This window comes from Dendroctonus ponderosae, unplaced genomic scaffold (assembly GCF_020466585.1).
Source record: "Dendroctonus ponderosae isolate FM_Combo_2020 unplaced genomic scaffold, Dpon_F_20191213v2 Dpon_F_20191213_2, whole genome shotgun sequence".
Classification (NCBI taxonomy): domain Eukaryota; kingdom Metazoa; phylum Arthropoda; class Insecta; order Coleoptera; family Curculionidae; genus Dendroctonus; species Dendroctonus ponderosae.
The window spans coordinates 13,800,971-13,815,312 of NW_026018165.1; the positions used below are offsets into that span (position 1 = coordinate 13,800,971).

Here is a 14,342-nt window from a genome sequence, read left to right on the forward strand (position 1 = left end):
CCTCAAAAACGTGCAGCCCTTATTCCCGATAACTAAACTCCTCAATTCCCTTAATTAAAATTATCACTGATATAATTTCATATTTTTTAAGGATAGATCCCTTTGAATACTGCTCGGTAAAAAACTGTGATATAACGTACAATGATAGTGATACAAAGTCGGCAGATATCGTGATATTCCATTTGCATCGAATCACAGGACTGGCCGATATGCCGGCAAGAAGCGATCCAAAGCAAATCTGGGCCTTTCTAACCGACGAAAGTCCTTTTCATACCTTTATGGGCTCCAAAAATAAACTTAAGGAATTTAACGGTTTATTTAACTGGTCTATGACTTACAGGTAGGACAGTGTGTAGAAGTAGGAACAACAAGAAGGACACTTATGTAGATGAAAAACTTGATTTTCCAGAATGGACAGCGACATTCCAGTGCCGTACGGGCGAACCGTATTCAGAAAAGATCCGGCTTATCTGCAAGTCGCACAGCCGATGGGTAAAAGAAAGGACGTTTTGGTTGCAGTGTTGGGCTCAAACTGTGGAGGACAGAACCATAGGTGGAAATATGTGAGTGAACTGCAGAAATACCTTAAAGTGGATATCTATGGTGGGTGTGGAACTTTAAAGAAACAGTGAGTCAATGAATCGTGTTAAACCCACTGTTTACTCAAATAAGAGATTCCGTTATTGTTTAGATGCCCTGGACACTTTGGAACAGACTGTCCAGCCATCAACGACTACCTGTTCTACTTGTCCTTCGAAAATTCGAACTGCGATGAATACATAACGGAGAAACTATGGTGGAATGCCTACCAAAAGAACTCCATACCAGTAGTGATGGGTTCGACTCAAGCCACCTACAAAAAACTGCTACCTCCTGATTCCTACATCAATGTTGATGACTATGCAAGTCCTCAAGTTCTGGCCAATTATCTGCTGTGGCTCAACGAAACCGCCGAATACACGAACTATTATCGATGGAAAAACTACTTTGAGATTCGCAATGAGCATGGCTATTTCCAGAGCAAGTCCTACCATTATTGCAGAATTTGCCAGGCCATGAACTACAACGACAAGTCGATGAAAGTCTATAATAATTTGGAGAGTTTTTGGAGCACCAAGAAGGATTGTCATCCAGCTTGGGACGAAGGACAGGACGAGAAATAAACGCTTTTGTGAGTTTACTTTCTCATCGATCATATAAAGAGGCAAATAGTGAGAGTTTGGACAAGGATGTAAATAAAAATCCTAGTTAAGCTAAACGATTATTTCAAACAAACCTTGATAGAAATGCGTTTTAATATGCCCATCTATGCTTAGAACAAAAAATGGGAGGAGATAATTGATTTGAAGGAAAAATGTTGTATTTTGCTAGTAGGATCCGAAATTTGGCAAAGTTTAAACACTCAAAAAGTCTGGCATATAAAAGACGAAAACGACATTTAGGTTTCGAGCAGAGCTCCCATTTGCAAAGTGTTTCAGGAAGAGTTATCGTTTGTTAGCTTCAAAAGAAACACATTTTTTCGATCAAACGATGGGTGCAATCTAATCGAAACGTTGTGCAAATAGAGATTTTTTAATCATAACAACTTTAACACTTGTTAGTTTTTCGGGTTTGGGAAGGAACGGCCTCGAACGCTTAAAAGGACCTGGATAAAGTTGGGAAGATTCAAATTGCTCCCAGGCAATTCTACTGAAAGTATATTGAAAATTCCCTATCAACGCCATTCTCCAAATTTACCTACTTCTGCGCTCCATTTTTTACCGCAAAATAAATAAAAAAAAACAGTGCTACATCGTATATATCTACTTTACGCTATATTGTGTAGGTTTGTCTCACTCATATTTAAATACGACTTTAAAATTCCGCTAAATTCAAGAGTAGAAAAATTACTTACTTCCTCTCCTCCTCCCCAGAAAATATCTAAATCTAAATTCAACAATCCCGAAGCCGCAGCTGATCCACCTGAAAAACATACACATTACTGGAAACTCCAGTCGTGATCATCAGCACTTACCTTAAAAGCACCTCGCTTCCTGAAAATACCAAATCTGGATTAAGAATTCAGGTTGAAAGCATGGAAAATGGGACTTAACACAGCCGATCTAATATACATTCTTCAAGTTTTAATTTACTTTATTCAGATTAAGCCGGATTGCACCACCACCTAGCCTAAAGTAGTTCAACAGAATTTAAATTTATTACAACGAAAATATAAAAAACGACGCAATATAAAACATAAATTAAAATGCTTAACCACTTTTTAGATATGTTGGTATTAACAGTTACAAATCGCAGTTAAAACCTTTTTTTTGATTTTGTTCAAAGTCAAAACTCCAATTGCAACTATAAAGGTTGCTGCGATTTTTATAGGTTTAGGAATGTGTGCACGAGTGTATATAAAATCGTTTGTTATAAATGCTTCTGGTTTCGGACTGATTGCAACACATTCCCAACTGATATGAAAGACCGTATTTTCAATTACACTAAAATAAAACCTAAATAAATGCTATAAACAGAATGAGCAATGCGCCCGATGGGCATTCAACTGTGCGATACATTTTTTAAAACATTTGTTGACCTCAATTGGGACTAACTAATTTCATATAAAACAGCACCGTTCATGATCAATTGTTCGATTTCATTGGAAGCGTTCACTGGCCAAGACCATGTTGTTTTACATCAAGTTTAAAATAAAAAGCGATACAGAAAGGAATTTCCACATCATTCTCAGCTGTATAAAATGACATTTTTAAGTATGTTTTCGGAGATTTCCTTATAACCGTCGCAACAGCTTGTAAATTCCATTCTGTATCCCTGGTCAACATTAAGATTGAATACGCGCATATTCGTGTGTTTATTAATCGTTCCACAAGATGTTTAATTTAAACGTATTTTTACCCAAAAGTAAACATGTTTTTTTCAAGTGATCTCCGATTTAATGATTAAATAAACACACTATTTGCTTCCCACGTTATACAACTGTTTCTGACAAACTTTTATAAATATTTCTTTAATGTCCAGTCTTTGCCTACAACAGTCGTCCTAATGAAGATTTTAAAATAATATGTCATATATTTAACCCTGTACAGTAAAACCTTATTTAAACGCGTTTTTTTCTTTATAAATTGCAGAGAGTCTAAAATGCAAAACAAACGACTATAGTTCCGTCGATTTGTATTTACATTTTAGAGAACCCTGACAACATTTTATATCTATATTGGATATCACCTATTTTTGCATATTAAGATATTGCTAGATTGATTTCTGATATGATATTGAAATCCTTAAAACGTATTATTATCGTAAATTTTCCTATTTTACACTCACTTTAAGCGGGAGAAAATGGCCAGATCTAAACTGACTAATTTCGTGCAAGTTTTGGCATTTCAACGATACTATGCCAATCAAATAGAACTAAATGTTTTAGTTAGGAAAAGGAAATTACTTCTCTAGTACGTATAAAAGTTATCATAATCTTCCCGTTCTCTCAAATATGTACAATGGCATTCAGATTACTCATTTACTAACCAAAGCCAAAGAAAGTCTTAACTCTACTAGTTATTATGGAAGAGTCGCTAGAAAATTAGTATGTTATTACCTATGCACAATTATCATCAGCTTGAAATACCTAAAGCTTATGCAAGGAAAAATATTCAAAGTAGCATTCTGACCGATAACATGCATAATAAAAAAAATGGAATGTTAATGTTAGAACCGATTTAAGCACAGTTTACGTGTATTTCCAAAAGAAAAATGCTCGATATTCTGGGTTAATTATAACGCGGTATAAATGCGAAAATTATTCCAAGGGTACCCAGTACTAGTTTTCTTGATGATTCAGAGGAAATAAACCATTTTCTGAAATTTCTAATGTTCTCTCATTCAAGAAATCTGGCCTGTTAAAAAATTTAACAACTATCCCTTTTCATAGAAAACTCGTTATTCATAAAAAAAATCTCGTTCTGTTATTTACACATTTTACAGGCGCCCGTTTCAGAATTAGATGCCGTTGCTTCAGCCCTATCACAAAATGTTGCAAAACTGCGCGCTTAGTTCTATCTCTCCTCTTCGTGGTGGTTATTCGCTTGCCACTTGAAGTCGCTTTCCATGATCCATTGCTGACCCTCTCCATAGTTGCAAGGGCGCAACAATGGCAAATTCACGTCCTTGGAATCGGGTTTTTGCAAACAGCTACCTGTGTTCACGTGCTTGATTGTTTTGTCCTGAAAAAAATTAACAATTTCAGTGAAAGTTTGTGGCCATTTCTTGAAACTGGTGAGTTTTCCTGATCAGTGTAAATAAATATTTAAAGAGCAGAATATGTGAAATTTTCACAAATGAAATGAACGAAAAAATATGTTTTAGACCACTGTTTAATCTATTCGGGGTTCTTGACGTTGGAAAACAGCTAGTGATTTTTATGGCTTTTTGAGCAAGATTAAACAGAGAATCTGGCACCAAATTAACTAGTTTCTCACACTTACCACCTCGTCGTAAACCCAAGCTTGATTTCCGCCCATTCCGTGGCATCGCACCAACTTAACAGGCCCCTGCTTGCCATTGGCATCCAAACAGTTATCATCGTTCATGATTTGTTGCCGCTTGGTGTAGGCAAACACCTGATTGCCGCCCATGTTATGGCAATAAGTCATGCCCAGGTTTTCGCTCGATTTTCTCCCCATTGTATCCAGACAGTTCTTCGTTTCCATGTTTCGGATCTGAGCAACCCACGTTATATTGAACAAATCGGCAACCTTTTCCAGGTACTTACGTCTCCCAAGTAGTAGTAATCCAGGGGCATCTGAGATTCCGGATAAACATTTTCCAGATACCATCTGAAGCTTTTACATTGCAACTTTTCTCTTAGTTCTTTCCGCTTGGAAACATCGCCTACTGCCACGTTTCGGGCACCTAATCAAAGTGTTTTTATGTAGAGAAAAGACATCAAACTTGAGAACTTTCGAGCTGAACGCCTACTGCATCCAGACTGGAAAGTTCCCGCATCAAACCATTCCAGCTTTCCATGCTAATTACAAACAGCCCGCCAACCCAAGCAAAAAAACAAAAACAATAAACAATTGTGCAATAGAAAATAAAATAAAGCATCACACATTTTTACATTTTGAGTGATTCGGGCAACTGGGTACACCTAGTAGTTGTGATGATCATCCCTTAGGATTTTTAATTTATACAATAAAACAATCAAACAAAGTTGGTGATTTGCTCTCTCAAAGTGCTCTAAGTGATATTCAGACATGTTTCAAACTAATCTAATGTGACATCAAAGTTCCATAGTGAAACTATTCAAGTAGTCAGCATGAAACTTCGATCCAAACTAGACCAAACCAAATGAGAACCTGGATTGATGTTATAATAGAAGTCCTTCCACTGATCCAGCCACACTTCAGCCAATCGGGCGTTGTTGTGGTTGACTATCCGAGAGGTGCCACCGGGGAACGAATAGGGAGTCGATTTGCGGAACACGTGACCTACATGAGAACACGTCGCTATTTCCAACGTCCCTCCGCACATCCAGACCTGGACACGGTAGAGTTCTCCATTGGTAAGGAAAAATACACTAAATGCAATGGAAACAATCTCGCAGAACCGAATTTTTTTGTTGATACAAACTGACTTTTTTCGTATGTGGGAGTTTGGAAAAAATAAGTCCTCTAGCGAACGTTAAATACAATCATTTAGATAAGAGAATCAATGTTTCGTCGCTTCTAGTTTCCTGTATTGTTTAGCACAATAAAAAGTAGAGTATGAAAATAGCGAACTTAACAATGAAAAATATACAGGGTGAGTAAGAATTGGTGTCTTGTTTCTAGAGGGAACGTAGAAAATGTGTGGCACTAGTTGTGTTGAACTGTGGCTGCAAAGTGCAATAGTAGCAAAAAACGAATTTTGGAATTTAGCAGGTAGATGAATGAGTGAATTGAGATGAATTCTACAGTTGTTACACTGTAGAATAATACACAAGTATTAACAGTTTGACCGGCAGTAAACGTGTCGTAAAGAGAACTTTAATAGCTTGCTCCAGTTGGAAACTTTTTGGTCTCTTGCATTTTTCATATTTAAAATAAGAACATTTTTTACGTTACAAAAGAGTAAAAAAAACACGTTATTTGGGAACCTTTGAGGTCAATTTTTGAACACATCCTGTAGAAGTTGTTTTATTACATTATATTTGAATAATAAAAGAAATCTTATCAATTTACTGTCGAATACTTTGAAACCATTGCCTCGTAACCAAACACTAATAATTTCACCCTTTTTGAACCACCCTGTATATTCTATAACAGCTTATTTTCATTTTAGTTACTGGCTAGTTGAAGTCGGATTGCATGTTCCCAATATAAAATCCTCAACTGGCATATTACACAATTGTTTATTTATCAAAACCATGTTAGTTTATAGAAGATTGCTAAAGTGGTTAGTAGATGTTTATTTCAATGCCATATCTACATTCAGGTATTATTCGCCCTTAGTAACTTGTAATTAGTAATGCTGATGGTGGATTTGAGCAAATGCAGTACATGTTGTTACTGTTGAGGAGTGATGAACTAAAGGGAAAAAATCAACAAAATCCACTGTATCCGGTTAGTAAGCTACGATGATAGTCTGCCAATACGCCAGTCTGCAGGTTTAATTTGTCTTCGACTTTATACGGTTAGATACGAATGCATAATAACAAAAAATCGCTCCAAACCTGGACTCATAATATAATAGAACTCTTTCCAGTTATCCATCCACACCTCAGCAACCCTAGCAGCGTTATGCAGTACTATTTTCGACACTCCTCCTGGGAACGTATAAGGGGACTTGTCCCTAAACACGTGACCGACGTGCGAGCATGGAACTATTTCTAATGTACCTCCGCATTGCCAGACCTAAGCCCCATTACTTTTCAATTAATAATGCTTGTGTGCCCGAAAAATGCATACATTTCAAAATACCATTAACAGTTCAGTATGTCATACACATTTTAAGGCCGATCTATAAAACCGCGTATTTCCATTTGACCCAGAAGTTCGCTTGAAACAAGGCGCTTCACTTCGAATTTAATGCACACAATTGAAAGTTAGTCCACAAGCTCCCAAAAACAAAACAAGCTATTAAACTATAGAACGAAGCCTTGAAAGCAGGCGCGATATGCCGCAGATTCCATTCAAATGGGCAAAAACCTCTCTAACCTGGCACCATCGAATAGTAAAAGTCTTTCCAATGGTCCATCCAGACTTCAGCGACTCTGGCAGCGTTATGGAGAACGATTTTGGACACTCCTCCGGGGAAAGTGTACGGAGATTTATCTCGGAACACGTGCCCAACGTGCGAACAAGCATTAATTTCTAGGATACCGCCGCATTGCCATACCTAAACCCCAATCGGGTGGTGGTTAAATACGAATTAAAACTAGCAGTAAGTAAACAGTTAAACAGTAAACTTGGTCGGTTAAACCTTTGGACAAATGACACGTATTTCTCACAACAGTGTAATCCCAGGACAGAAACACTAGTGTACAATGGCGGAAGCGTGATCACACACAACAAATAATCTGGACACTGGCTTAGCTGTTGGTTTTGCTGAAAGAAGCTGAGACGAAATCCGCAGTCAATAAGAATCATTTCTTCAATTTTCCCCTGCTTGTGTGTTTTTCCGTTGCGGCAGCAAATTTACACCATTGAATTTTCAGAAATAATCCTTATCAAAAAACCAGTAGAATAACTACTTTGGCAAAAAACAGCACCATATTTTTCACTTGAAACCACTGAACTTTTATAAAAGTGCCACTTTTTCCACTGTTATTCCACGGTTTGCGCTGACTATCGCCAAACCTGGATTCATCACGTAGTAAAACTCTCTCCATTCATCCAACCAGACATCGGCTACTCTGGCCAGGTTTTTCAGAATAATTTGAGTGACTCCTCCCGGAAACGTATAAGGAGTCTGGCCCCTAAACACATGCCCCACACGGGAACAAGGACTTATTTCCAGGATTCCGCCGCATTGCCACACCTAAGAATACCAAACGCACATTTCCTCAATTGCCTTTTCAATCAATCGATGAACTGTGCAAAGATAACGACGCCGGTAAGTCGAAAATCGGATGGAAAACACGCTTTCCACTTGCAAAGTGCGGCAGCAACTCACGACAAAGATCTATCCTGATAGAGAATGAGAACCGCTGACTCACCCTGAAGCTCATTTCCAAGTTCTCACCGCCCCAAATATCCATGCCCTCATCGTACGATCCAATTTCGTAGAAATAGTCCTTGTCTATGGAGAAAAGCCCACCTGCCATTGTAGGTGTGCGTAAAGGTGCAGTTCTGTCTCCTTTGCGTCTGTTCATTTCCCGTTCTGAAACTCGATACCTGAAAAAAACCATTTAGAAAGAACCATTATGAGAAAGAGCGTAATTTTTTTAAATGAAAATTGGCGGTTTATTTGCTTCTACATGCAGGATTGCTGTAAAGTCTAAAGGTAAACGTTTGTTCGGAACGAATGGAAATTAAGAATGTCGCAAAAACGCAAACAAACGAGCTTCAGAAATGCAAATGTCGCGTTATCTCATTCAAAAATAAGGCAAAGATTCATTTCAATTCGTTCCGTTCGGCAGATGCAAATAGAGGTAAGCGCCCATGAGTTCGCACTGACGAACGCTACGAATGAAAATTAATATTTTTCTGATTTTAAATGAGGTAACGCCACATTTGCATCTCTGAAGATCGATCCGATTCGCATCTATTTGCGTTATCGCATTTAAAATAAGGCAAATAAGTATTAATTTCCATTCGTTCCGTTCGTCTGATGCGAACACATGCGCGTCTACCTTACATCCTACACAGTCACACTTTTACGTGTTTTAAACGGAGATTGAATAGACTTTAAACATTCTTTTAAATATTGACTTACCATCTAAAGTTCAGCTTCCAGTTAAAGCCACCCCATGTCATATCGGAAGCGGTGATATATTCGAAACTTTCATCAGAAATAACGTCGATTATAGGACAAACCACCGTTTTTCGGTTCTGTACGATTCTAGCTAGAAGCGGTTCCAGCCACCCTTCTGTGCATTCGCAGTGAGCATCCAAGAACGTGATCACCTAAAGATAGAACCACTATTTTACGCCTGTTTGATAGATACAGATGTTTTTTCATAGAGTGTAAAACTCGGCGTTCTTTTGAGTGTTTTGTGGCTGTTCTTACCTGACCGGTTACTTTTTCGGCTCCCAACAATCTAGCCCGGATTAATCCGGATCGTTTGTTGGTCCTCAACACGTAGACAGGCACAGGTAGAGTCTTTACGTAATCTTCCAACTTTTTGCCCAAGTAATCTGCAATTTTCATTGAGAATTTAAAAATTTATCCAGACTATTGTTAGTTAAATGGTGGATAACCGCTAGAGCGATTATGTGCAGGAACTGTGGCGAAATAAATTGTAAATCTTCCTTAATAAAGCAATCGCCGCTCGGTTAGATTTTTAATAATAGGCATTTTATTGTGTGATTGAGCAAGCGATTTGTTTAGCTTTCTTTGACCGAATTGTTGAATAATTGTAAAGCGCACAACAATGAGAAATTGCCGATTTTTTCTTACCGCGTTCGCTTGCATCATCAACGAGGATAATTTCCTGAAGAAGAGCTTTAGGAGAGCGATTTATCACACTCCAGACAGTCCGCAGAAGTGTGCTCCAGGCCTCATTATGGAACACAATCACGATCGACGTAGTGGGAAGAAGTCTTGGATACACTTTACTTTTACATCTGGAAAATAATGTAATTATTAACAAAGTTGTGTTGCAACTGGATAGTTTTCGTGGAATACATTTTTTATCGGATTTATACCGATCTGGAAGTGCACATTTTATTAATATTAGATCAATAGCAACTCTTCCGAAACGAATTCACCAAACAATTAAGAAATCAATCGAAAACCGTAAATTACTCAAAAACTACCGAAAAACGGCTACTTGCCCCAGAGACCTGAATGAGTTAATCATCGTTGGTTTCATGCGTTCAGTGTGATTAGCCAGTTCGATGTTACACTTTGTTAATGACATCTTTTACTTTCAACAGACAAACCACAAGATCATGAATTAAACAACAATGACGACGACCGAGATTCAAAAGCGTGTCGGCTCGTTTTCACAACCGCCACCGCTATAATATAGGTACAAACATACAATAATATTAATTGATATAATGTGTAGTAATTTGCTATGCAGTTTTTCGCAATTTCGCACGGAGAAGTTTCGTTGGCTTTTCATACATGGCGTGTGCCTGAAATAATTACATCTGTATTGTTCTTGATAAGTGCCCGCATGTTCTTGAACTGAATCGGAAAAGAAAAACCATGGCGAAACCCAACTAGCATATGAAAGTGGATAAACAAAAACAAAGTTTTATCCACGATTGCTCAAAAAGCGCCTACTGAACTTACCCGTCTAGTCGTACATCTCGTAATGATCGATTCAACGAGATTTTGTCGCTGGCCAACAAATTGAACTGATTCAACTTGAACTTTTCCTTCATCAGCTCGTCCTGTTCGGGCGGGATGTTAACTGCTCTTCCTCTTTCACCAGGAAGTTCGCCGGCTGGAAGAACCACGGGGGCGATACGCCATTTCTTCAGCTCATGCGAACGGTAAGTGATCGAAATTCCTCCGGTGCCACTTCCATGAGAATTGCTCGGGCTATTTCTGAAAATTTCAATTAAACAAACATAACTTTTTGGCACGCTCTGTATATCCAGTTGCATTGAAGTTGCACTCACTACGCAACACCGAGAGAGCGACAACGACATAACGAAACGTTTAATTAGTTCATGTAAATAGTGACCGAAACAGGCGATTTAATTTAAAAAAGCGGCGCTAATTTAAATTTAGCAACTGCAGATTCAGCGAAATTAATTCCAAACACTGGGGTCGCAAACCATTAACAATTGACACTGAAATGTAATTGCAGGAAAAACTTTGATAAATCACATTTAATTAAAAAAGCAATAAGTTACAATGTAAAATTCAAGAAACCAAATTTCTCTTCATCTGGACTTTAAAGCTGGTGGCCTAGTTTCTCATTAATACGCCAGGTGCTCATTAATTAATCCGAGACTAGACCTGGCCATTATCCTAATTATATTTATTTAAAATAAAGCCGATCTTTAATGACCGTGTGTTTGATTTATGAGGAAAATAGTTATAATTCTCTATTTTTAGAAAATTTATATTTTGATTTTCTGGCCAATACAAAGTATGTTGTTATAAAAATATTATGACCCGTCTTTATTACAGGACGGTAAAAAAAGACCCCCAATATTATTAAGGACACAACCAAATCGGTTTCAATATAGCCATCTTCCGTTTCTACTATTAGAACATGTGTGAATAGCTATTAAGCATGCCAATTATAGCCTTTTCTTTATATTTTCGAATTACCGTTATTATATCGTCTAGATAGCGTTTAGACGCAGGCTGAAGAAAGCCACTGTAAACGGTGTTTAAAATACCTTTGATTTGAAGGCTTGCGTTTTTGTTCAAAAGCAATTGCTCCTTGCCAACTTTGTATTTATTATTTTATTTAATAACAATTGTTAACTAAAACAAACTTTAGCGTTTCTAATAAATTGGCTCGGAATTAGGGGTTTAGTGTTAAATGCAGTTTATCAATTACAGTGCTCCAGAGAAATTATCTCATAATAATAATAGTTATCATGTTTAGATGATTATATGAGAGACTGCTTAGAATGCTAAGTAGATCATGGTCGTCTTTATATAAACTAAAGCGAAGATCTTAGTTCGGAAATCGACGGAATTGTTAATGAGACAGTCTTAAATATGCTGGTAAACCAAAGTGCTGAATATCTTGAACTTCTCAAATCTAGTCCGTAATAGTATTAAGTATCGGACGTGGAAAAACACTTCGAGGCAATCGGTTAATATTTTTAAAGAAAACAACATTTCATTGCCATCGAAGACACTTTGGGATCAAAAAATTCCATTTTTGACCAACATTTACAAAAGATGCAAAAATTAGCATCTGATGCGATTTAAATGAAAAATTGAAAGTTATACATTCAAATGTATTTTTTTAGTCTGTAAAAATCATCTAACTCATCATTCAGGCGCTTGCAGTTGCAGTTTCAGTTTAGTTTAGATTCAAGGGTTTTTAAGAGACTGTAAAAATGTTTAGTCCTTTCTTGCTCTCGATTAGAAGTTAGGAATTTTTATTAGGAGACGCATCAGACGCGACTTAAATAAATTTTGAGGATATTTATACTCAAGTGTCTTCTTTCGACTGTAAAAATTTCCAATCGCTATTTGCTTTGGGTTACAAGCTAGAATTTTTAATTCAACAGCTTGTAGTTGCGTGAAAGAGTCAATTATGTGACCAACAATTGCAAATTTCAGCATGTTTTGCGATTTAAAAGAAAATTAAGGGTTCTTATTCAGGGGTCTTCTTGAGACTATACATTTTTCAAGCCCCTTCTTGCTCTGGAACAGATTTTTTATTAGAGAGAAATTGTGTGAAAACGACAATTTTTTCAACATTTACAAAAAGAACAAAAGTCAGTATCTGACGGGATTTAAATGAAGCTGTGCGAGTTTATAAACTCGGGTGTTTTCTTTCAACTGTCCATTTTCGTTAAAAAGTCCCTTCTCGTTCGCGATAAGAAGTTACGAATTTTTTTGCTTTGCTTTGAAAGAGCTTGCAGATGCCTCAAAAACTCCGTTGTTTGACCAAAGTTTTCAAAAGCCTCAAGTTTAGTTCAGTGTGTTCCTTAGACTGTAAAAATTTCAACTCGCTACTTACGCTAGATAGAAGTTAAGATTAAAGAACTTTCAGTTGCGTGATAACTTTCATTTTCAGAGGTTTACAGAAATCTGCAACTTATGCGAAGAACATGAAATTTTGAGGAGTTTTAGACTCAAGTGTCTTCTTTGGAACATACAAATTTCAAGTCGCTACTTGCTCTCGATTAGCATTTGCGAATTTTTCGAGACCTTGCAGTTGCGTGCAAACGTTCATTTTTTGACCACATTTCCCAAAGCACCTGATGCGATTTAAATCTTTAAATTTTCCGGGGATTTTAGGCTTAAGTATCCTCTATGGACTGCGTGTAATTTGAAGTTGCTACTGCTTCCGTATTGTAAGCTGGCAATTTTTATTAAAGGGTCTGTTCTGTCTGTATTAGCGTGAAACAGTTCATTTTTGCCATATTGCATTGGTTTATAAAATTTGTTTTTCGGAAAAACACGTTCTCGTAATGAGATGAACTAAAAAAATCTTTTTACTCCAAAATAGCGTGGCAAATCAGGGGTTTGAACGCAAAAAATACGAAATTTTTCGAAGAAGACAGTTGGGGTAGTTACGTTGGAGAGCCCTTATAGTTGGTAAAAATATGCAACTATTAGCGCATAAAGAATCATCATTCCTGCATATTACCGAGTAGGTACAATCTATTGCGAAAACACCCTCTTCATTTGCCTCCCTTCAGGGGCTCCGATCAAAAGCAGTTTTTAGAGAATGTTGATAAAAACTTTTAAATTAGTTGTCTCTTCTAGAACACTCTCCCTGTATGTCCACTATCTGGTTTCTGTTGATTAACATCTATTTAACATTGGACTAATATTGAGCACTAAGTGCCAATGACCAGCCGCTCACTGATATAAATTGTGGTCATCAGTTGTGAACTGAAAAGTGTCATCTCCTTAGATTAGGACTTACCTTTGGGGTTGAATTTCGTCAATTTTGTTGTCGTCGAATGCATTATCATAATCTTTGCTGCCGTCGATCTGAGCCAAAGCTTCCGGGTTTTTCTGATTGCAGGAACCACCGAGGCACTCGGAATAAAAACTCAGAATCACTACGTCCACTAAAAACCACACTAGGGATGTGAGCAGGATAACCCTACAGGTGTGTATTTTGAGTTTTCCATTCAGCATTTTGGCTGGTCCCGAAACGGTAAAGTCGTCGAAATTAAATGCTAACAAACTATGCACATCACATACACTAATCTAAATATCACAGGTCGCATGGGTAATAATTAAGCAGCAAATATTCACTTCTTGAAGCGACTAATTGAAAAAAAATGTAAACAAATGTGTTGGTTATTTGCTGAAAAAATGTTGGGTTTTCCACATTTCGAGCACCGCACTGAACCTAATCACTTGCCGTGATTTCGTGGCAGTTTATTTGGCCCGACTTCACTAATAAATTCATTATTTTCCGATTTCTGTAAGCAGGTTTACACGTACACATTTACACGACTCCAACATCAGTCTGACAGGCATTGATAAAGACAGGTTCAGTGACAGGTTCACCTCTCACTCTTCCACTCTTT

The 14,342-nt window shown here is 37.4% G+C and overlaps 2 protein-coding genes across 16 annotated transcripts in view; one reads left to right on the top strand and one right to left on the bottom strand.

The window, feature by feature from the left end:
• LOC109544423 (glycoprotein 3-alpha-L-fucosyltransferase A) overlaps positions 1 to 1,258 on the top strand; it is a 19,689-nt gene extending 18,431 nt beyond the window's left edge. For all 12 annotated transcript variants that reach the window (XM_019914577.2, XM_019914576.2, XM_019914589.2 and 9 more), the window contains exons 4-6: positions 92 to 340; positions 410 to 628; positions 692 to 1,258. In XM_019914577.2, coding sequence (XP_019770136.1) covers positions 92 to 340; positions 410 to 628; positions 692 to 1,163 — 940 coding nt within the window. In that variant the 3' untranslated portion in view covers positions 1,164 to 1,258. The remainder of the gene's footprint in view (positions 1 to 91; positions 341 to 409; positions 629 to 691) is intronic.
• Positions 1,259 to 2,115: 857 nt separating this feature from the next.
• On the bottom strand, positions 2,116 to 14,311 carry LOC109544422 (polypeptide N-acetylgalactosaminyltransferase 5). Of its 4 annotated transcripts, none has more exons than XM_019914575.2 (10): positions 13,727 to 14,311; positions 10,444 to 10,701; positions 9,601 to 9,767; positions 9,211 to 9,338; positions 8,917 to 9,107; positions 8,198 to 8,375; positions 5,358 to 5,538; positions 4,772 to 4,911; positions 4,485 to 4,718; positions 2,116 to 4,223 (listed from the first exon to the last, which is right to left on the bottom strand). In XM_019914575.2, the coding sequence occupies exons 1-10, from the start codon at positions 13,942 to 13,944 to the stop codon at positions 4,056 to 4,058; spliced, it is 1,863 nt and encodes a 620-aa protein (XP_019770134.2). In that variant the 5' UTR covers positions 13,945 to 14,311; the 3' UTR covers positions 2,116 to 4,055. The 4 variants fall into 4 exon arrangements, with proteins under 4 accessions (XP_019770134.2, XP_019770133.2, XP_019770131.2 ...); XM_019914574.2 differs by lacking the exon at positions 5,358 to 5,538 and adding an exon at positions 6,713 to 6,893; XM_019914572.2 differs by lacking the exon at positions 5,358 to 5,538 and adding an exon at positions 7,197 to 7,377.
• Positions 14,312 to 14,342: the final 31 nt, after the last annotated feature.